Here is a 24,362-nt window from a genome sequence, read left to right on the forward strand (position 1 = left end):
GGAAACGGGAAGCTGTGAAGAAATGGAGTGGGGTGGAGAAATTCCTAAAGCTCCTGTGAGTTCAGAAGGGAAATGAAGGGAGCTGGGTGTGGCCGTGTGTGTGTGTGTGTGTGTGTGTGTGTGTGTGTGTGTATAGGGGTGGTCGGTGTTGCTCTGGGTGTTATCTAAATGAATAGTACAGATAAGGTGAATGGGAAAAAAGGCAAGAAAAGGCAAGTCGAAAAATTTCTCAGAACTTTCAAGAACAATTTCCACCTGTGGATGAGATAATAGGTACATGGTCCAGACAGAAACAGACCTGGATTTTCCAGATCAAGAGAGCCAAAAGAAATCAGTAGTGTGGTGTCAAAGGCAGGGTGAATTCACATTAAAGGAGTGAAAGTTTCAAGGCAAAGTAGGTCATGGAAAAAGAGAGTTAAACATAGAGATCCAGAGCCTCTGTTTAATGATGTAAACGTCTATCCAGCTAACTGAATAAAGAGGGAGCTTGCTCTGTGTTTGCATGATCATAGTCATCGCTACAGCCACTCAGGTTGACTCCAACTGGCTGTGTTGCCAGTGGCCACACAGAAGTGAGAGGGGACTGATCAGCAGATGCTCCTTGCTTCAGTAACTCTGAGTTGACACCCTTTCACTGGCCAGCTGGTGTGGTCACGTAGAGCCGAGGAGCCCCCACTTGGATCTTTATCACTGGCTCCACTTCTAAGGATCTCACAAGTCCCAGGAAAATGGGGAAAAGAATAATATTGAATGAAATGAGAAAATTTTTATCAATATGTTAAGTGAAAAAAGCAGAATATGAAACTCTGTATATGGATCTTATTTGGTTAAACATATGCATGGAAAAATGACTGGAATGAAACATTAAAATAGTAAATAGTAATTGTCTCTCTGTGGGGATTACAGACGACATACTCTTTTATCTTTTATACCTTTTATATTTTCTATAATAAAAACATTTTACTTTTGCAATTAGAAAAGAGGAAATGAATACAATTAACTTAAAAGAAAAAGAGGTTCCTCTTCCATTTCATAGTCCTACACGTTGCTTAGCAACATATGGTCGTTTGCTACTTGGTACGTACAGGGCAGCAAACACCTTAATTGCTGGCTACATTCTCTAACCTCTAGATGAAGCTCACAGCTTCTCAACCTTATTTTGGCTCCACGAAAGAGGAGCTCTGATGTGGGACTAAAGTATAATGGAGTCCTCAGGAACCCAGCATGAACCATAGTGGTTGGAGCTTGGGCGGGAGTAATGAAGACATTCAAAGTTCCCTCTTTCCATGATGTGCTGCTTCCTTTGGATCACTTCCTGTCACTTCTTTTGCCTTCCTCTCTCTCAGCTACTGTAAAAAGATGGGGTTTGTATTAGTTTGCTAGGGCTGCCATGACAAAGTACTGCAGACTGAGTGGCTTAAACTGCAGAAATTTATTTTCTCACAATTCTGGAGCTAGAAGTCTGAGGTCGAGCTGTCAGCAGAGTTGATTTCTTCTGAGGCCTCTCTCCTTGGCTTGCAGATGCCCGTCTTCTCCCTGTGTCTTCACATCATCTTCCTTCTGTGTGTGTCTGTGTCCTTATCTGCTCTTCTTATAAGGACTCTAGTCATGTTGGATTAGAGCCACCCTAATGACCTCATTTTACCTTAATTACCTCTTTAAAGGCCCTATCTCCAAATACACTCACATTCTCGGATACTAGGGGTAGGACTACAGCATGAATTTGGAGGGGACAAAAAATTCAGTCCATAACAGGGTTGAAGCGGTTTCTTTCTTAGGGGACCATGTCTCTGCTCATAGAAAGTCGAGAGAGAACCAAGATAGGGCTTAGGAGAAAGGAAGCAGAAAGATGAAGCTGCTTAAACTTCCTGGGTTTAATATACCCAACGAGGTTAAGAAACCAGAGAGGAATCTCAGTAATCTGAGCCCAGTTCTGCACTTGTCCAGAGGGTCTCTTCTGGGCCCATAGATTTAATCCTCTTAAATCTATGGCTGCATTGAGGCCACTGAGGATTTGAAATTTTGGTTATCTCCTCCTTGCAGACATAATGAATATACCATTCTATTGAACTTACCACCAAATTAATGGATGTTTTTACAAAAGCAAAACAAATTTGAGAGCACAGATAAGTTAGAATGTTATTCAACAAACGATGAGGGGGGGAGGGTGGAGGGGGGGAGGGTGGAGGGGTGGGATGGTAAAAGAGTGATCAGGGTGATCTACTCTGGTCATATTACTCTCTCTCAAAAATTTTCTTTTTTTTGTGAGGAAGATCAGCGCTGAGCTAACATCCATGCTAATCTTGCTCTTTTTGCTGAGGAAGACTGGCTCTGAGCTAACATCTATTGCCAATCCTCCTCCTTTTTTTTTCTCCCCCAAAGCCCTAGTAGGTAGTTGTATGTCATAGTTGCACATCCTTCCAGTTGTTGTATGTGGGATGCAGCCTCAGCATGGCTGGAGAATCGGTGCGTCAGTGCGCGCCCAGATCCGAACCTGGGCTGCCAGTAGCGGAGCGCACACACTTAACCGCTAAGCCATGGGGCTGGCCCCAAAATTTTTTTAATTTTAATTTTAATTTAATTTTTTTTTTTTTGGTGAGGAAGATGGGCCATGAGCTAACATCCATTGCCAATCTTCTTCTTTTTGCTGAGGAAGATTGGCCCTGAGCTAACATCTGTGCCCATCTTCCTCTATTTAGTATGTGGGACTCTGCCACAGCATGGCTTGACGAGTGGTGTGTAGGTCAGTGCCTGGGATCTGGGCCCGTGAACCCCAGGCCACCAAAGCGGAGTGTGAGAACTTAACCAGTATGCCACCAGGCGGGCCCTGGTCATATTACTCTTGATAGATTGGTCAGCATTGCCATTCTCTGCTAAAAACCTGAAGAGGCATTCTGAGCAACTCATATGGAATTTTAAGGCAAAGAAATCAAAGAGGTTCTCTCTCTCCTCTGCCCAAAGGGTAAACATCCATAGAATATGCTTTGACCTCTTCTCAGTCACGGAGATGAATCCTGAAAGTTTTGCAATACAGAACCTATTCCCTTGACCTAATGAAAGAGACAGAAGCCCCGGTCTATGAATTTTGCCTTTACCCAACCAGCAGATGGTGCCGTTTTTCTAGCAAATTGAACCAGAATTAGCTTGAACTGCTATTTGGCCTTCAATGCGCTAGGCACCATGCTCACAGCATGTTTCTATAGATGCTCATACGTAACCAGTTTCTCTTCCAGAAAATTCTAGTCATCTTAACTACAATTAAACAAACTGAAATCTTCAAGCTTCTCATTTTAAGTAAAAACTTTTATTTTTTAAACATGAAGATAAAAGAGAAAAAAAATCTTAGTATCTTCCTCTAGATACGTATTTTAGGATTTTATGCTTTCTTCTCTTTTTCCTACTCCCCCCTCCCCGCATCTTTCTCCAACATCCCAGCTGGCATCATCTCTTCTCATCTTTCCTTCTGAAAGACTCTCTCCTACTCTTTCGCTGTTACGTATGGTGATTGGTTTACTGAATTCTATAGTAAAATTGTAACTTTTGAGGAATGAGTAGTTCTGAATAGCTACCTTAACTTGGGGGGATATGTAGCTGAGCATTTGTCTTTTTAACTATAAACATTTTCTTCAAAATTTTTAATGAAAAATTTCAAACATGCAGAATACCTGAAAGACCAATATAATAAGCATCATATACCATACCTACCACCTAGATTGAACAATTATTAACATGACATAGATTCAACAATTATTAACATATTACCATTTCCCTTAATGTATAAATATGTGTGTGTGTATACATACATGTATTTATATATACATTTGGAAGTTGGTGGCAGACATTGTGACACATCAACCCTAAATATTCAGCATGCAACTCCTAAGAATAAAGACATTCTTCTATCTAATTGCCAAACCATAATCACACCTAAGAAAATTAACAATAATTTCCTAGTATTACCTGATGTCCAGTCCACAGCCAGATTTCCTAGTTATCCTCCATGTATCTTTTGTAGCTGGCTTTGTTCAACTGGATCCAATCAAGGTTCAGAGGTTGCATTTGGTCTCTTCTAGTGGAGGACACCTTCTCCCCTTCTCCTACTTAACACAGTGATTTTTTTACCAGACCAGGCCTGTTGTCATTTAGAATGTCCCACGTTCTGGATTTCTCGCATTGTTTTCTGATAGTGTTGTTCTTAACCTGCATTCCTCAGAAATCAGAGCCTGAGGGAAAGGCTTATATACTAGAGATAATAATGATATTTCTAATTCAAATTTAACATTACAGATTATTTCTTACATTCTTTGATTTTATATATGTATCTCTTCTTTCTTATACCAACACAATCTATATTCCTAATAACACTAACAAATTTACTTACTTGGTTTACCCTACAATATTTAAAACAATACCACCAATATTAATACTATGAAAAACTAAGTGAAGATTAAGATTTCTTTGTAGTTCTTTTTGTCTTTATAACATATATAACTCAGGGTGGACAGCCGTGTGCTTAGCTTAAAAATCACTTGAAATAATTTTGTCCTCTGTGTGGTTGTGTTAAAAATGTGGTATATATTTAAGTTTGTTTCATTTTGTTTTAAATTTAGCATTTAGTTTCTTTCCCTTTTCAGTTAATTTTATTTTTGAATTATAGAAAACATTTACATGAGTCAAAACTCAAAACTGTATAAAAATGTGTATTCAGAGAAGTCTTACCTCCATCTTTATTCCTTCTACCTGATTCCTCCTCTGTCCCCTATAGATGACCATTTTTTATTAGTTTCTGGTTTATCCTTCCAAGTTAATTTCTGTAATAACAGTAAACATAAATATAACTTTATAGTATAAATAACAATGAATATCCTGCTGCTTTTCCTTCACAAAAAGTAGCATACTATATACTCTGTTCCACAATTTGCTCTTTTCACTTAATAATACATCCTAAAGACTACTCCATATTGGTATAGCGAGGTTTTTCTCATTCTGTTTTCATGGTTGCATAGTATTCCATGGTGTGGTTGCGCCATAGTTGATTCATCCATTTCCTTATTGGCAGACATATGGGTTGTTTGGAAATATTTTGAAATTTTTAACAATTTTGGATGGAAATTTTTTAAAAAATGTGTTTCTTACTGTCCTACCTTTGTAAACACAGTGTATTTTTTTCTGGATGCCTCAGGTTCTTATCTATTTTTGTTTGTTACTTGCTGCTAATTTGCTTTGAACTTGAAAATTAGATCACCAAATGTGTAACAACTGCTTGTAAAATAGGAGTGATCGACGTGAGCAAGGCCCCAGAGAGCTTTCCTGGGAGGTAAATTATCCTATTCAGAAACTTATGTTCTGAAGGTCTTCCTTTTTATGCCTTATTTTGCTGTTTTGTTTGATTTACATTGGCTTCCTAGTGAAATTACTCTCACACTTTTAAGCTATTTTTGGATTATCAGAGGAAGGTAAATATTTTCTCGTATATTTATCAGTCTGGAAATTGGATTGTATATACTTCTATATTGAGGTAGCAAAATCTTTCCTGCTCTGGAGACAAGTTAGATTTGGTGGAGGATGGAGGGAGCGAGAAGTAAAAATGCTAGGAGTCTGGAGAGAGTCAGCGCATACATACAGCAATGTGCACATTTGTATAGGTGAAAATATACCTGTTATATAATACATATATATGTCTGTAGTACCTGAAAATACACCTGTAATACTTAATATAAATTTTCTGCTTTTCTCACTCAATGTTATATATAAGCATTTTTCTATGTTGTTAAGAACTCTATTGGGTATGACTTAAAAATGGCCGAAAATAATGCATGTTGTAGAGCAGAATATTAAAAATTTACTTTTATCATTGGGCCTCTTTCTATCATATGGAATCTACACGGAAATCCCATATATGGTTCAGACAAGATTCTGACAGTTTCGCTAAGCAGTTTTGGTCATCACATTTTAATTTCTTAGAGCTCTTTCTTGTTTTCTGATTGTTTCTTTTGTTCTTATTTCATGGGTGCAATGTCTTCTCATTTCTCTGAGGTTCTTAGTTTTATTATTTTCTTGTTTCCTGCATTATCTCTGTTTCCAAGCTACATTTTCCTATTTGATTGTTTCAATCTGTCTATTTCAGGAGGAAGACTTTCCTCATATTTCTCGGGTCTGCAGCTCTGCATTCATATTTAGCAATGAAGCACTAAAATGCTGACTGGACCCCCTGAGCAGGTGGGTGAGGCTTGACAACTGGTGGGCTTGACTATGGGATGATCAGGGACTAAGCAGGATCTTTGCTGTGGGGCCCCCAAATGCCTGAATTTATAGATCTATTCTTTGGGACCATTCCGTCTTCCAGAGCAAGGTCCTGGAGTCCAGTGCTTGGAAGGTAAGCCTGGTTGCTGGCACTCTTGGACGTGAAACTGGGGAAGGGAGCTGAGAGTATTAAGGCTCAGCGTGCAGATTTTCGCTTAATTCCCATTTTTAGTCTGAGATATCATCGCTACTACCGTCTGCCATGCCCACGTCTTTAAGTACTGAATCTCTCAGTTTCAATGCTCCTGAGAATAAATCCCCTATCCCTTGGGGGGCAGTTAAAGCTTGTTGCCTGACTGCTCAGAGAGAAGGAGGGCCCCAGGACTAACTGTTCCCCATGCAGATTCTTCAACCGGTTTTTTGTCACTTGCTTCCCCCACAGTGTAGCTGAGACTGCTGATTTCTGAGCCTCTCAGGAGTTCTGTGGGGGTGAATCAGCATTTTCTCATTGGTTTCTCCTTCATAGGCACTTAGGTTTCAGCTTTCTTCAGCTCTGCCAAGTTAGTTTTGACCTCTCCGTCTGTTTTCCACCTCCTGCAATTTTATTGAATTGTCATGTCCACCGTTACCCCTTCTTTGGTTCTCTTTGTCCTTTGTCTTCAGCCCTCTGCTGTCATTTTAGTGGCATTTTAGAAGCAAGCAGAAGTAGTGCATCTATCCATCCTTCATACTTAACTGAAAGCCTCCTCGAGCAGTTTAAGTCTTCACTTTTGGGAAAATTTATTTTGTTTATCAAATATATGAAGATCCCCTAAAGCCCCACCATGGATCCAACTATATATTGTACCATAATTACCTAACCATTATCCTAGTGTTGGACATTTAGATGGTTTCCAATTTGATATTATGGTAATGACACAATATGAGCATTTTTGTGCATGAATTATCATCTATAGTTATGGCTATTTTTCTGTTTAAATTTGCATTTTTCAAGTGATTTTTTCTCCCATATATGTATGAGATCTGCATTTCTTCTTTTGTGATTTATCTAGTATAATATTTATATACTATAATATTTATAAATGTTATTTTGTTGTACTTATTGCAATATTTTTCTGGTTTATTGTTTGCCTTTTCATTTTTGTTTACTTTTGCAGGTGTAGATATTTCTAATTTTTTGCACAAACACACCAGAATTTTTTCTTTATGATTTTTTCCATCACTTTTAAACTTAAAAATATATTCTCTTGTAGATATTTAGTAAATATTTCTGATTTTAGAGATAAAGATATGAGAATCACTAGCATAGAGGTTAGAGTTAGAGTTCTTTTTTGTATTAACATGAGAATGTTTATTATATAAAAATTTTAAAGTAGAATCCAAATGGCTTATTTATATTATATACATAATAGATTTGCAACTGTGTTAAAATACATATAGGAAATTCTAGGAAGAAAATACAACAAAAGATTCATAGTTGTCTGGATATTAATTTTTTCTCTAGTTTTCAGGATTATATCTTCTAGGATATTAATTTTTTCTCTAGTTTTCAGGATTATATCTTCTAGGATATTAATTTTTTCTCTAGTTTTCAGGATTATATCTTCTATATTTTCTTAAATATGTAGGTATTCCTTTTGTATTACAAATGAAAAATTAAATTCTGAATTTTCAAGACTAGTTTAGAAGTAAAGTATAAATAAACAGTTTGGAGAGACATGGTGATTATTTTCTTAGTGATAAATTCTTAAAATTTTTTTTATTATTAAAAAAACTGTACACAATGTATACAACTTGATGGGTTTGGAGATAATTATACACCTATGAAACCATCACACAACCTATGCCACGAACATATTCATCACGTCCGAAAGTTTCCTCCTGCCCTCTTGTTTATTATCATTATTTGTGTGTGTGTGATAAGAACATTTAACATAAGATCTACCGTCTTAGCAAATTTTTAAGTATACATACAGAAATGAGGATGTATTAGTCACAGAGCTAGAGTTCTGAGTGAGACTGCAGCAACTCACTATGGGAGAAATGTGGAGAGAGAAGATTTGGGGGGATGAGAACTGTGGTTTGGGAAATGCCCACAGCCAGGGAGGGAAGGAGACAGTGGACTCAGTGAGGAACGAGGCGGAGGTGCCTGAGAGACCTGCGTCGTGGATGAGTACTCAGAAAAGCGTAAAGCCTGGTGAAAGGCTAAGACGATCCTGCCCAGGTGTTAGTGTTTCTTGCCAATATGCTGACCCCCAACGCCGTTCCTGCAGATGCTGTTGGCGCGTCTCAAGACAAGCATGTTGAGATGGAGAGAACAAGTGTTAAGTCTTCTGTGTGAGGTAAGTGCATCGCACCAGGGCTTTTGGTGTAATTCACCAGTCCTGTCTTAGCACTAACAATTACTGTCTTCTCAAGGGAAGCTAGTGCTGCAAATTAAAAATGCCACAGGACCCCAGTCCTCAACCATTCTTTTTCTCTCCCTGTTCAGGAAGGGTTATTAAGTAACTGAATGACAAGGCTATGGTTTCTCAAATAGAAAGTTTAGTTCCCCGGAGCAGTGGTGTGTACCTTCCATTAGGAAGTGTGAGTAAGAGCTACAGATCATGCCACAATTGGTGGTGAACTACGATTTTCCAAATTGGATATTTCAACTTTGCTTCTTCCAATTCTTGGGCCCATTCTTGGTATTTTCCTCTCCCTCCCACTCTTGAACAACACCACTCTGATGAGAAAAACTCTAAACCACTGTTTTGCAGTGGTGGCTCCTGGAAAAAGCCCACTGTGTTTTTAGGGGATTGCTTAGAATGGAAAACTAATGCCTGATTTATGAGGTTGTAGGACTTCTCAAAAGGGCAGGGCAGAATGAGGAAGGGACTACAGGAGGCAAAGGTTGTGAACCGTATCTTTGTTGAAGATAACATTTGCTGTATCACTTACCAAATGGTCTTAGTCACTTCACAAATATTTCAAGGAAAACTATATTAATACAAAAGATTAGAGATTATTCAGTGTCTTTAGTCTTTTGGCCTAATTTTTAATAGCATCACTGCCTCATTCTGTTAGCTTTCTACTGATTTCATTTAGATCAGTGACATGTGAATACATCCTTATGGCTTATCACCTTGTAGGGTCCAAAGGTAGAGTATTCCCATTAAATTACTCCTGTGATGATTGCTTGGGTTTTCTAAAGATTGCTTTTAGTGACAACTTGATCATATGGTTTTGCATGGCCTTAAATCAATGCCAATTAAAGTGACCCAGGCCTAAATCTTGGCTCTTGGTTTTCCATTCTAATGAGAATTACTGTGATGAAGGAGCAGTGATTCGGATAAACAAACATTTACTGAGTACCAACTGTGTGCAAGACCTGGTGATGCTGTTCTTGTGGCTCTGTTTGAGTAGAACGCTATGTGTGTGCTGATGCAGGGAACAGAGGCAGGCAGGGTAGAGGAAGCTTGGAAAGTTTTCAAGATTAATTAGCACGAAGGTGGGGCATTTGGGATATCTGGCACCAGATAGTAATCAACAGTACTAATTATACTCTCATATTAAATCAGTTATGGTGGATGAATTGGAGTTGATCAGCCAGTATGGTTAAAGATGCTGCAGCTGTTGTGAGCTTCTCTTTAAAATTTGTTTACATGTTTCTATAGCTCATGTATTAGTGGATTGCATTTCATTTTGCTGGATTTTTCTTAGACAAAATGATCCTCAGTTTTTTTAGTTATAGTAGAAAATTGAAATATGAGAGTAAGATGTGAGAACATAAAAATCACCTGGAATGATACATTCTCAGTCAAGTCACTGCATAGTCAATGCTTTTTATTTTCAGTATCTTGGTAAATATATGAGGGTGCTCACAGTAGTACAAAGGGCATGTGATAGATCTTGAGACACAAGTTCTAAATTGTGTCGCTTCATTATTAGATAGAAAAAGACTCTATAATGTGTTCTGTTCATTAGAATTCCTTTGGGAAATTAGATGGCATTTGAGGCTGAGTAGCGCTGGCTGGTGGGATAGAGAATGGGTATTTTGTTTTTTAAGCACATGCGTGCTTAAGTAACATCTTTCTGGTAGGTTCAGGTGAGTGGCATGTGAAGCCTGGTGTGACCTTTCTTAAATTTAATTGGAGTTGCTTTTTTAATAGATTCATCAGGCTATAATTGGGTTTTAGCCTTTAGGGCACTGAGAAGATATCTGTGCCATTTTTTCAGGAAATTTAATTCAATTCAACTAAATGTGTTGACTGCACATGATAAGCATTCAATGCGTTTAGTATTCAATATTCTCAGTAGGACATAAAAATGAAAAAAAGTACATGTCTCTCTCTCTTTTTTTGAAAAAAAATCTGTGATTAAGAATATTTTTAGTAAGTGGCCACATACGCTCACATATGATGCCTCTTAGAAGAATATTCTGTCCTCTGTATTTTCTGTAAATTGGCAGTTAGATCTGGATCTAGTTAGATCTAAAGGATCAATCGGATTTGGGTTGAATTATTTTTGGCTAGAATACTTTCATAGGTGGAAGTGAGTGTATTAAGTGAGTGCATTAAGTCATAGAATGCCTGGTTGTCCTTCTGTTCTCTTAGCAGTTCTTGATGATATTTGCCTAAATCCCTTAATTCATTAGATGTGGCAAAGTGTTGATGTTTTAATTCTTTCTTTCCTTCTTCATTTATTAACTGGTATATTTCTGTAAAGAGAAACTTCCCCTCATCAACTATTTGGTTACCTTGAGATATAGTTTATATAGGAAAGGCAGGATAAATGCTTGATTTGGGGGCTGAATGGGGTTGGATGCTTTTCAAACTAATAAGACATAGTTATTTTTGCTTCAAATAGTCAATAGTATTTTAAGAAACTTAAAAATATTAAAATAAAGATTAAAAATTCTTTATATTTACCCAGGTATTTACTTTTTCTGGTGGTCTTAATTTCTTCTTGCAGATCAAGTTTTCTATCCGGTATCATTTGCCTCCAGCTTTTGGAATTTCTTATACTTGCAATGAATTTTCTCAGCTTTTGTTTATTTGAACATGTCTTTATTTTACTGTAATTGTTGAATGATGTTCTTGTGGGTTGTAGAATTCTAGGTAAATAGTTTTTTCTTTCAGTGCTTTAGTGATGTCATTCCATTGTCTGTTGTCCTTCGTTGTTTCTGATGAGTAGTCAGGGATCAATTTTATCACTGGTCGCCTGTATGTAACATGTCAGTTTTCTCTGACTGCTTTAAAGTTTATTTTCATCTTTGGTTTTCAGCTGTTTGATTATGGTATGCCTAGGTGGTGGTGTTGTTGTTTTAATCTTGCTTGAGGTTTGCTAATCTTCTTGTATTTATTCAGTCTGAGGTTGGAATTTTGGAAAATTCTTGACCTTTATCTCTTTAAATATTTCTTCTGTCCCCATTTTCTCTCTTCTCTCCTTCTAGGACTCCAATAACACATGTATTAGACTGTTTGATATTGCTTCTCAGATCTCAGATGCTCTAGGCCACTTTTCCCATTATTTTTCCCTTCTGTGTTTCCTTTTTTATAGTTTCTTTCGACCTGTTTTCAGGTTTGCAGTTCCTTCCCTCTGCAATGTCCAATCTGCTGTTCAGATCATTAAGTGATTTCTTCATTTCTGGTATAATTTTGACTTCTGGCATTTCCATTTGTTTCTTTTTGTAGTTTCCATTTCTCTGCTGAAACCCACCATATGCTCATGTGTGTTGTCCACATTGTCCACTAGATGCTTTAACATACTTATCATATTTATTTTGAAGTCTGTCTGATAATTCCCCCATGTGGGTCTGTTTCCAATGATGGTTTTCTCTCTTGACCTCTCATGGATCACATTTTCTTGCTACTTCATGTTACTCGTAATTTTTGATTATATACCAGCCATTTCTTTAAAATAACTGTGAAGATTGAGATGAAGATCATTTACTCCCATAAAAGAACACACCCCTTCTTCTTTCAGGCTGCTAAGTAGAGAGCACTAGTTTAATTCATTTGGGTCTGAGCTTTTTTGCAGTATTAGCTTAATTCAGTTCTCCACCGGCTTCAGATATTTTGAGGACAGGACTAGCATTTTCTCCTCAGTGAAGATTGGGATCTGAACACTGGTGAGATTCCAGGAATCCCTTCTTATTTTACAGGTAAACTATTTGATTTTTAAACGATGGGAGATCTCTGTCTGCTTTCTAGCCTGGCTGTCAGCTTTTGAGTCTTTGGGGAGTTCTCTTTGTTTTCTAGTTCTGTTTCCAGCATTCTGTGCCTGGAGATAACTGCCCTGCCACCTTGCTCACAGCCTTTGGAAGGCAGCGTCGGTATACTCAGGAAGGCTGGGGTGCCTCAGAGGCGTTTCTTCTGGCTCTTCTGCCCCACCCCCAGACTTTGGAAACCTCCTTAGCACAACTAACCTGCTAGTACAATTAAGAAAATAAGTTTGCTTAAGTGAAAGTGTTTTGACCATTGAAATACAGAGTCCTTTCAGGATTCTGAAAGGTACACACCACACTAGGTGGAGATGAAAACTCTAGTAGACATTCATCTGCAAGAAGGCTGCCCCCTTCCTTAAGGGCATCTGTTTCCCACTGGGGAATTTCTCCTCCCCTGTGAGTGGGTGAACAGGTCCAACAGCCAGGGGTGCTGTGCTCATGAGCTCCTGCTATGCGGAAGGAGACATCAGGAGAGGAAGGCGTTACTCTAACACTGCTCTCCTCCCCATTGATTTCATCGCTCCTGTTCCTCTAAAGTGCCAAGCTCATTCCAGCTTCTGAGCTTTGGCCATTGCTGTTGTCCTTGTCTAGAGTGCTGTTTCCCCAGATGCTCTAGAATGTAGGTACCATGAGAACAGAAACTTCATCTGTTTGGTTCACAGCTGTATCCCCAGTGCCTAGAACAATGTCTAGCCTGTAGTACACACACACAAATGATAGTTACTGAATGAATGAGTCTTTTTCTCCCCTCCTCCAGTACAGCAGGCAGTTGGGGCAGGCAATCGGCCTGGCTAATTGGCAATGGGTGACTTAATCTTGACCAATCAGGCCCTCACTCCTGGGATTTTGACTCTTGAGCAAAGGTGGGGGAGTGGTGAGTGACAGTGGGGGGACACTGGAGGTCATTCACTGTTGTGCCCAGAAGGTGCCACAAGAATGTGTTGAGATTGGTTCTTATGTGTGGCTTATGGAACCAGACTCATAACTTTATAGCCCCCACTTAATATTTTACCCCTACAAATACCACCTGAATATATAGCTGAATTATTTAATGACAAGTAGTTTTCATCGTTCTCTTTGCTTTTGGTCTTATTTTTCCTCTTGCTAGCTTGTTACATATAGATACCCAATCCCTAATCTTTGAAATTTTGGCCAGCGCTTGTTTTTGCCATACACCTTTTATTCTCTCCCTTAGAAAGAACTCTGTTTAATGTGCATGCATTTTTTAAATCCTTGGATTTTTGTGCTATCATTTACAGCTAATGGTGATGCTGAAAGCTTTGCAGAAATAAAGGTTAAGAATGGCTGGTGTAGAAGCCAAGATTTGGGGGTTTTCCAGTACTCACGTCCATTGGAAGAGATGGCAGTCAATCCTTCCAACCTAAATATTGTCTAGATGTAGGCTGAAAAAAAACCCATTATTCCAGGATAACCAGTGGCTAAAAAACCTGAATTGACTTTTTAGGAATACATACCTTGAATATTAGAGAGTGTTCTTAGTAGTACTCCCCCAGCCCAACAGACTTTTCCCCACTTTTGGTACCTATGAAAATGTGTGGTACCAGTAGACACTAAGCATTTTGTTTAAATATTAAACTTTAAAGTGCTGCATCAATTTTTAATGTGCAAGCTATCCTTGAAAGGCTCTGCTAGGTTGCTCTTCCCTATCAGAGAAACACTTGAGAGTCATTAGCCAAGCTCTCAGCTTACAAGGAAAAGGCCTACTCCACTGCAAACCCTCCTTAGAGCGTCTCCAAAAAGCCAATATGTGAGCAGAGGGCAGGCTGGCTCAGAATCACTTAAAGCCTCTATTTCCAAAACTGCTTTAACCAGTTATCCTCAGGAAATTGCAACCCCAGGAACTTCTTTAGTCAACAGAACTTAGGGCTTACTTCTTGCAAAGAGTTGCTGACTGGAGGAGAATCATCTAGAACATGCCAGCACAGCAGTTTTTATTGGTGGTATTAGGGACCCTGTGAGAATGTCTCTGGAGTGAGAGTCACACCTTTGCCCCCTCAAACATGTCATCTGATGAGTTTCTGCAATATTTGAATGAGGAGTTGTTGTGTCTTGACTAAACTGGATTTCCATGTTAAGTATTGCCATAGATGAGCACTGTCCATTCTTTATCCTTACATGGCACATAGATTTGTAAAAAGAGTAGGGCCAGAGAAAGGTCAGGACCATGATGCTTGACTTGGAACGTGGGTGGTAATGGTGGGGAGGAGTGCCAGTCATGAACTTTGTTTACTTCATTGATTTGTCCATTCCTCTGTACGTTTACCTATTGAAGTAATTTATTGAGTGCCCCAAGGCCAGAAAGCCCTTGCCATGCTTCAGAAATGCAGGCAGCTAGTGTGTTTGAAACTTGGTGAGATTTTGGGAGGGTGGTATGAATTGAAATCGAGTAGTCAGTGCGTGGTTGAGTTTGGAGGTTGTTTTCTCATTGGCTTGTGCACCTATTAGAACAGCCTCAGCACTTCAGCCACGCTCTGAAAGTAGGTAGGCTCATGTACCACCGGAGCCTTAGAAAGTCCTGAAAAACACATATGTGGTATAGTTTTAGACCTTCTAAGGCTGTGTTTTAATAAGACTTTGCTGCCAAGTTATTTGGGATTAAGTGTGACAAAGAGATTTGAAATTCAGAAATAATAGAAGATGGAATTGCTTCAAAGCTGGCTCTTGGAGCTTTGAGAATGAAGGATTTCATAATGATTTCCAGCTTTAGTACCAACTGAATTATGAGTAACACAGAAAGGGAAGAAAATTATGGTCTTTGGATATTAGGCCTGGATCTTCACTAACCACCCAAAGGACCGGATTGTGGTTGAGAATTTATGACTCTTTTATTATGTGCATCTGTTAGCTTCACTGTTCAATAGGGTAGCCACTAATCACATGTGGCTATTCAAACTAAAGTACAATGAAAATCACTTCCTCAGTTACATTAGCCACATTTCAGCTGCTCAGTAGCTACATGTGGCTAGTGGCTATTGTATTGGACAGCATGGATATAGACCCTTTTTGTCATTGCAGAGAGTTCTACTGGACAGTACTGTGGACAATAATGTGAGGTTAAGAAATTGGGGCAATACATACCCAGACTAGGGAAACTAAAGAAAAAATAAACAAGTGGGACTTTATCAGACTAAAGAGCTTTTATAAGACAAATGAAATCAGAATCAAGATGAACAAACAACCAACCAGCTGGGACAGAATATTTGCAAAACATACATCTGACAAGGGGTTGATCTCCATAATATATAAAGAACTCACACAACTGAACAACAAAAAAACAAACAACCCGATCAAAAAATGGGCAGAGGAAATGAACAGACACTTCTCCAAGGAAGATATACAGATGGCCAATAGGCACATGAAAAGATGCTCAACATCACTAATCATCAGGGAAATGCAAATCAAAACAACACTAAGATACCACCTCACGCCCATTAGAATGGCTATAATCACCAAGACAAAAAACAACAAATGTTGGAGAGGATGTGGAGAAACAGGAACCCTCATACACAGCTGGTGGGAATGCAAATTGGTGCAGCCTCTATGGAAAACGGTATGGAGATTCCTCAAAGAATTAAAAATAGAGATGCCCTATGATCCAGCCATCCCACTACTGGGAATCTATCCAACGCACCTGAAATCAACAATCCAAAGAGGCTTATGCACCCCTATGTTCATTGCAGCATTATTCACCATAGCCAAGAAGTGGAAGCAACCTAAGTGTCCCTCGACTGACGATTGGATTAAGAAAATGTGGTATATATATACAATGGAATACTACTCAGCCATAAAAAAAGACAAAATCGTCCCATTTGCAACAACATGGATGGGCCTGGAGCGTATTATGTTAAGTGAAATAAGCCAGAAAGAGAAAGACAAACACTGTATGATCTCACTCATATGTGGAATATAAACCAACACATGGACAGAGAAAACTGGACTGTGGTTACCCGGGAAGTGGGGGTGGGGGGTGGGCACAAGGGGTGAAGGGAGTCATATATGGGGTGATGGACAAACAAAAATGTACAACCCAAAATTTCACAATGTTAGAAACCATTAAAATATCAATAAAAATAAAAAAAAAAAATTGGGGCAATACAATATTTCTATGAAATGCCCTCTCTCAATTCCCTCAGTGGTTATTCCAAACCTTCAGCTCACTCAAGCTTTGTACCCCACCTCCTCCTCATCACGTTCAGCAGGTGTTATGACTCCTACTCTATAAGGACAATGGACAACATTAGGTGTGGGCTTTTTTTCATCTTTTGACCCCCCATCCCCACCACCTGCTTCCTTGCATCTGCACCTATTTCTCCATCCTTTCTTAGGGAAGAAGCGTCATCCTTCCTGTTTATTGCAAATCCTTCCATCTCTGCACTAGAAGCAACTCTTTTGTCACTTCAAGGACCAGGCTTTATCAATTATCTGCTCTCTCATTTATTTATTTATTTATAAATAATTATAAATTCACAAGAAGTTTGAAATATGATGTAAAGGGGGGTCCTCTGCGCCCTTCCCCAGTTTTCTCCAATAGTAACATCTTGCATAACTGTAATACAGTATCAAAACCGGGAAATGGACATTGGTACCATCCACAGAGCTTATTTAGATTTCACTACATTCATATGCACTTGTGTGTGTGTTTTTACAAATGTATTTATAAAATTTATGTGACATTCAAGAATATTAATAAGATAGTGTATAACCTTTTGAAACTGGCTCTTTTCACTCAGCATAATTCTCATGAAATCCATCCCAGTTTCTTGTATCAATAGTTTGTTGCTTTTGTTTGCTGGATAGTATTCCATGGTATGGAAATGCCACAGTTTGTTTCACCATTCACTGAAGGACATCTCGCTTTTTTTTTCCTTCCGGTTTTCCAGGCTATTACAAATAAAGCTGCTATAAAAATTCACGGTTTTGCGTAAATGTAAGTTTTCATTTCTTTAGGATAAATGCCCAAGAGTTTAATTGCTGGGTTGCATGGCAAGTCCAGGTTAGTTTTGTTAAGAAACTGCTGAGCTGTTCCCAGAGTGGCTGTACCAGTTCACATTCCCACAGCAATGTATGAGTGATCCAGTTTCTCTACATCCTTGCCAGCATTTGGTGTTACTGTTTTTTATTTTAGCCATTCTAATAGGTATGTGGTGATATCTTATTGTGGTTTTAATTTTCATTTCTCTTTAATTTTCATTAACATGGTTAATGATGTTGAACCTCTTTTTGGGTGCTTGTTTGCCATATATCCTCTTTGGTGAAATATCTTTTCATGTCTTTGATGAAATATCTTGCACATTTTCTAATTTTTAATTGTTTGTTGACTGCTAAATTTCAAGAGTTCTTTATATATTCTAGATACAAGGCCTTTGATGGATATGTGGTTGGGAAATATTTCTCCTAGGATAGCTTGTCTTTTCATACTCATCACAGAGTCTTAGTTGGAGCAAAAGTTTTTAATTTTGATAAGGTCTCTCTCCTATATATTCAACTTATATGTTTAACCTAACCTGCTCTCCTGCGCTTTTTCCCTTAATGCAAAAGCTGCATCATGGTGCATCTGCCTTGAAAACTGCATTTACTTTGAAGCATGTTCTTTTGCTGTTGTTATGCCAGCTAATGATGCCATAATCTAGTCCAAAACAGACACCTGGCAGTCATCCTTGACTCCTCTAATCCTTCAGGTCTATCTCTAACCACCCACCCAAATCCTATATATTACTAAATATTTCTCAAGTTCACCGTATATCAGTGTTTTATCCTTGGTGCCATTGTCTTAGTTCAGATTCTTATTATTCCTTGTCAAGATCATTGTGTTGAGCATCTAATTGGACTGCTGGCTTCCAGTATTGCCTGACACAAAGCCAATTTCCATATTGCTGCAGAATGATCTCCCTAAAATGCAGCCCAATCATGTTATTCCCCTGCTCAAAAAAATCCTTAAATAGCTTACCATCCTCTCCAGAGTAAAGTTCAAATCTTTAACATGATGTGTACATTCTTTTGTGTGTCCCCCTCAGCCTTATCTCTCAGTGTTCCCTCACACCAGCCATTAGCTCCAACCATTCTGGTTTACTTGCAGTTTCTCAAATGCATTGTGATTTCTTGACTCTGATGCTTTGCTCGGAATGTTTTCCCATGCCTCCTTGCTTGAGGATTCTGCTCTACATTCAAGATTCAAGAGGAGGGCAACTCCTCCAAGGAGACTTCCCTGGTTACCCAGGCAAGATTACCTCCTCTTTGCTCATGTAATGATTCAATCAAGGCAGGGACTATATCCGTATATCTGTATTTATTCCTAGGGCTTAACAAAGTACTTGGTACATAGCTTACAAAATTATAGAAACAATGAATGAATCTTGGTAATTAGAGCCCCTCAATTTTGAAAGTAATTGTTTCTCCATCTTCACTAGACTCTAATCTCCTGAAGGCTGGAACTGCCTCTGGTCTCTATTCAGAGCACTTGCAGAATGCCCAGCTCATAGGACATTACTGGATAAATGAATGAAGCAAAATGGACATCCTTGCAACGTGGTGCACTTTAAGTTAATCTTTTTTTCCCTTTGCTTATCCCCAGAGGCAGGCACTGAGCCTAACAGTAAAAATGTATGGAAAAGAACAGAAATCATTGATCGTTTAATACACTCATGTGGCTGAGTGAGCACTCTGGTTCAGATATGGTTGGATCTGCCCTGAACAGCCACAAGAAGGCAGAAGGCTACTTTTTTTTTGTTCATAATTTAACAAGTACGTATTAACCTTTCCACTATTGGACAGCCACTGAGTAACAAAAAGAATCTATTCTCATCTAGCTTGAAATCAGATCCTGTTTTGAGCTATTCTTGGTACAAAAAGAGATGTTAACCTTTTGGATAATCCTTTCTGAAATAGATGAGGTTCTTTGTGGTGTTATTAAAAAACTGATTATCATAAAATCAAATTTATCTGACTAATTTTAGATTTCAAACTCTCTTCGATGCAAGCCAAATTCAGTGTGCAGTATGCAAAAATTGACCAGGGCTGGTCTTAAGTCAACATTTAGAGAGCAGCCCTCATTTGCCTCATCTCTCCGTTAAACTCTCTCACTTCTGCCACAGAAGGGCCCCATGCCACCTTCTTGCTCCCCAGGCTTCCACTCCCACACCTCAGTACCCCACCCCACCAAGACTTGGCGTGCATTCGTATAACATAGGGTATCATCTCAGGTCCTAAATAAAGCACCCATTCGCTCTTAGTTTAGGGATTGCAGAGCCCCACAGGGTAAGAACCAAGGAGAGAGTCCATGGTTCTTGCCCAGCACAGGTCATAGCTGCTTTTTCTCTCATCAAAGAAATTAACCAGAAGAGGGAAGGCCAAGGTGTTAGGGCTAACCCTGGGTCTCTTGTGGTCATCCACCTTAATGATTAGTAACTTCATTCCAATCAAGCCACTTACTCCCATGGTCACACCTTGGATCTTGTTATTGCCAGAAACTACTCCATCTGAAGTCTCAATTTCAGATATCCTGTCTCTGACCACCACCTTCTGTCCTCCCAGTTTGCTTGCTCAGGTAACCCGTAGGCATAATACTTTGACATTTTGACAGCCAATCCGTTGAGCCTCATCACTTTTTCCTCCTTTTATTTCCTTCTTCTCCAGGTAGATTCCGTGGTTGAATATAATCAGTCCTTTGCAAACGCCGTCAACTTTCCTCCCCCTTCTCTGTCATACCCATCTGACAAATCCCCAACCTTGGGAGAACGCTACCCTCTGTCTTCTCTGGGCCTCCATTTGAGCAGTTCAATGCTGCAGGACAAAGTCACATGAGTGTGTGGACTGGGTTCACTGTATATTCAGGATCTTAAGCCTCAAATTGGCGTTAATCTTACTTTGTGTCCTTCTTCCTGGCATTATTTCCTTTTTTCTCTTTAAACAACCCTTGGCCCTTTTCCAGCAGCATTCTCACCTCATACTTCACCCTCAGACTCAAAGTCCCTTATCTTGCCCACTCATCAAAACCGGCAAACCCACCGACACTTGCATCCGCCTTCCTCTCCTGCCCTCACAGTGAAGACCAATCCCTCCACTTGTCTCTGGATCTCGTCCACAGCACCTTCAGTTTCTCCCATTGTAGAATCTCCGTAGAGTCAGCAGTGAATCAAAATATATCAATAATCACAAAAATTGACTCTTGGATAGGATAAAAAGTAAAATACAGTTATCTGGCGTTAACAAAAATCATGCCTAAAACAAAATAACATATAAAGGTTGAAAAATAAAGGGAAAATATACTAAACAAGTTTTAAAAAAAACAAATGTTGTAATATTAATAGCAATTAAAATGGAATCCAAAGCCAAAAAACAAGTGAGTCAAATAGAAATATTTAATATTGACAACACATACAACTCACTAACACTTGCCACTCTTGAAAACCTTGTTACCAAAAGCAACAATTCACACTATAGAGAGCAAAAACTGATAATTATACTAAGATAAATAAATTCCAACCGTTATGGGAGATTTCAGAAATTAACCGATTGAGTAAACAAATAACTAAGATTTGAAGGCTTTTAGTAACATAGCTAAAAAGCTATGTATATATGTTTTTATCTGTCTATGTATATTTGTATGTTTATAAAGTTTTCATATCCACAAAATTGAAAGAAGACATTTTTAAAAAACATGGATGGGGCATTTACAAATATTCCCATCCTTTAGACCAAAACAAAACATATCTCAACATATATTACAAGGAATCAAATTAGTCAGTCTATTTTTACTAGTTATGATATAAAAAATGAGAAATGAATATAAAAAATATCTAAGAAAAACAATTCCCTTGGAAATAATAATAATATACCTCTTTCTCTTACAAAATAACAAATATTATTTCAGAAAAATAATAAAATATCTAAGAAAAACAATTCCCTTGGAAATAATAATAATATACCTCTTTCTCTTACAAAATAACAAATATTATTTCAGAAAAATAATAAAATGGGTAAAATTTTGGTATACCTAATCAAGAAAAAAAGTTCTTGTATAAACAGCATTGAAAAGAAGAAAGAAAATTTGGCCACAGATTTAGAGATCATTAAAAAGATTATGCGATTAATTCCTTCATTCAATTAATATCTATCAATGACCTACATTAATATACTATTTTATATAATAATTTGAGCATTTAGACAAATTGTTAATTTTCTAAAAAATTAAACAAAATTGACTCAAGCAGTAGAAAATCTGAACAGATAAATAAAATTGAAGAGGTTGAAAATATAGTCGAAGATCTATTTCTTAAAAGTTTCACCAAACCCAGAAGTTTTTAAGGGTGATATCTACCAAATTTTTATGGAATAGACAATTCCTTTGTTATGTAAACTGCTCCAGAGACTCTAAAAGCTAGAAAGCAATCCTAACTCTTTCTGTGAAGCTTGTGTAACCCTCATACTAAAATTTAACAAGGATTGTGCACACAGAAAAGAAACCACAGGCAAAACTCACTAATAAACTTGGCATGCAGGATTTCTATATAAAAGCTAACAAATTAAATCATCCATGCATTAAAAAATAGTGGATTATGACCAGAGAGAACTTACAGTAGAAACACAAGGAAGTTTCAATATTAGTTAAACTACTAATTTAATTCACTAGTTAATAATTCAAAGAAGGAAAATCATATATTATCTCAATAGATGTTGAAAAAATATTTGACAAAATTCAACACGAATTCATGTTAAAAACTAGGAATGGAAGGAAACTTAACAAACTTTGTACAGGGTATCTCTCAGAAACCTATAGCAAAAGTCATATATAATGACGAAGCTTTGAAAGCATTCTCTTTACCTGTGCAAACAACATAAGGATGCTAATCATCACTACTTGTAATGGAGGTCTTGACTAATGCAATAACACAAAAATAAATCAAGCAGGTAAATATTTGAAAGGAAGAGGAAGAAAACTATTATTGCATTTTCAGACAACATGATTATCTTCCTAGGAGATCCAAGACAATAAAATGACAGACTGATAGAACTCTACACTGCTAGTGCAATTGGATAAAAGATTAAAATGCAGAAAGGAATAGTTTTTCATATATGACCATAACCAATTGGACCATCCAGTTCCCAATAGAAACAAAAAATTTGACATGACTAAGAATAAACCTGAAAGTATTTGTGCAATACTGTCTGAAAACAACAACAACAACACTATAAAATGTTATTGGAAGATATAAAAGAAGACAAATAAATGATGAAAAATACCATATTCCTGAATGAGAAAATTCACTATTTTGAAAATAGTAATTCTCCCCAAATATATTTATGCATTCAATATATCCCAGTCAAATCCTACCAACTTGAGTATGACAATCATCTGGTTGTATTTTAGGAGATGGATTAAAGATGATGTTTTCCTACCTCTGTTCTTGAAAATTCTTCAAAAGCTACAATAACAACAACAAAAAGCCAAAAAACCAGAGAAACAGAAACACAAACACTATCTTCGGTGAAACTGAGAGACGCATCTGTAACTCTGAATCACAATGTAGGAGAAACAACTAACAAATGCAGTGGAATATAAACAGGGATACAGGAAGATGCCAAGAGGATCCCTGCGAGTGGAGAATTCAGATGAAACTGGCAAAGCGCAGTTCCCCAAAGTAAATGCTACACCTGAGACAAACCAACATTGCTGAGATGGGTACGCGGGTTCCCTGCTTTGCAGGAGGAAGGCAGTCGGGGCTGAAGAAGGAATCACAGAGACGAGCCATATTTTCAGGTAGGCTTTCCGTCAGTTAGGCAAAAAAGAGGAGAGAGTTTACCTTGTGAACAGCCCAAAAGCTGCTTATCTCTGCTGTCTGATCAAGAAATAAAGAGAAAAGGTGAAGATAACCAAGATTAGTAATAAAAAGGAGAATATTTATACAGACATTCAAAAGACAAAAAGAAGCACTGAGGACTTTTAGGGCGGTGAAAATACTCTGTATGATATTATAACGATGGATACATGTCGTGATACATTTGTTCAAACCCATAGAATGTACAACACCAAGAGGGAACCCTGATGTAAACTGTGGACGTTGGGTGATTACGAACTATCAAGGGAGGTTCATGGATTATAACAAATGTACCACTCTGGTGGGGGATGTTGATAGCGGGAGAGGCTGTGTGTGTGTGGTTGAGGCAGGGAGTATATGGGAACTCTGTACTTTCTTCTCAGTTTGCTGAGAACCCAAAACTTCTCTAAAAAAAAAATCTCTAAATATATATAAAGGATATTATGAACAAATTCATGCCAATAAATTTGAAAATTTAGACAAAGTGGAAAAATTATTAGAAAAGCAGAACTTACCCAAAACTGCAACAGGATATGTAAAGTTTGCACTGTTCTATATCTGTTGAAGAGATTGAATGTGTAATTAAAAACTTTTCCACAAATAAAACTCCTCCTTTTAAAGAAAACCTCTTAAAGAAGAACAAGATGGAACATAGTCATTCGTGAATTTTACCCCTCATCGAAGGAAGAAATAACATGTTCCACAAACTGTTCCAGAGAAGAGGAAAAAAAAGAAAAACTTTCCAAAATTTTTTTGATACTTATACAATCTTGATGCACAAATCTGCAAAGAATATTACAAAAAAAAAGAGAAAGAAAATTAATGTCTTTCAGGAACACAGATGCAAAAAGTCCTAGAAAAATTATTAGCAAATCAAATCTACTGATATTTCAAAGGACCAAATGTGGTTTATTTAGAGAATGTGAGACTGGGTTAACATTTCAAAAAATCAATCAATGTAATCCACCAGATTAACAGAATGAGGGAGAAAAATTATATGGCTGTCTTGGCATATGCAGAAAGAGCATTTGATATAAATTCAACATCTATTAATAATTAAAAACAACCTTAAATAT

General features: G+C 37.8%; 1 protein-coding gene across 10 annotated transcripts in view; it reads left to right on the forward strand.

Annotated features, from left to right (window-relative positions):
* Window positions 1-24,362, forward strand: part of PRUNE2 (prune homolog 2 with BCH domain) — a 350,844-nt gene that overhangs the window by 20,874 nt on the left and 305,608 nt on the right. For all 10 annotated transcript variants that reach the window (XM_058565602.1, XM_058565604.1, XM_058565608.1 and 7 more), the window contains exons 2-3: window positions 6,128-6,219; window positions 8,517-8,585. In XM_058565602.1, the coding sequence (XP_058421585.1) occupies window positions 6,196-6,219; window positions 8,517-8,585 (93 nt within the window). In that variant the 5' untranslated portion in view covers window positions 6,128-6,195. The remainder of the gene's footprint in view (window positions 1-6,127; window positions 6,220-8,516; window positions 8,586-24,362) is intronic.

This window comes from Diceros bicornis, chromosome 22, assembly GCF_020826845.1.
Source record: "Diceros bicornis minor isolate mBicDic1 chromosome 22, mDicBic1.mat.cur, whole genome shotgun sequence".
Classification (NCBI taxonomy): domain Eukaryota; kingdom Metazoa; phylum Chordata; class Mammalia; order Perissodactyla; family Rhinocerotidae; genus Diceros; species Diceros bicornis.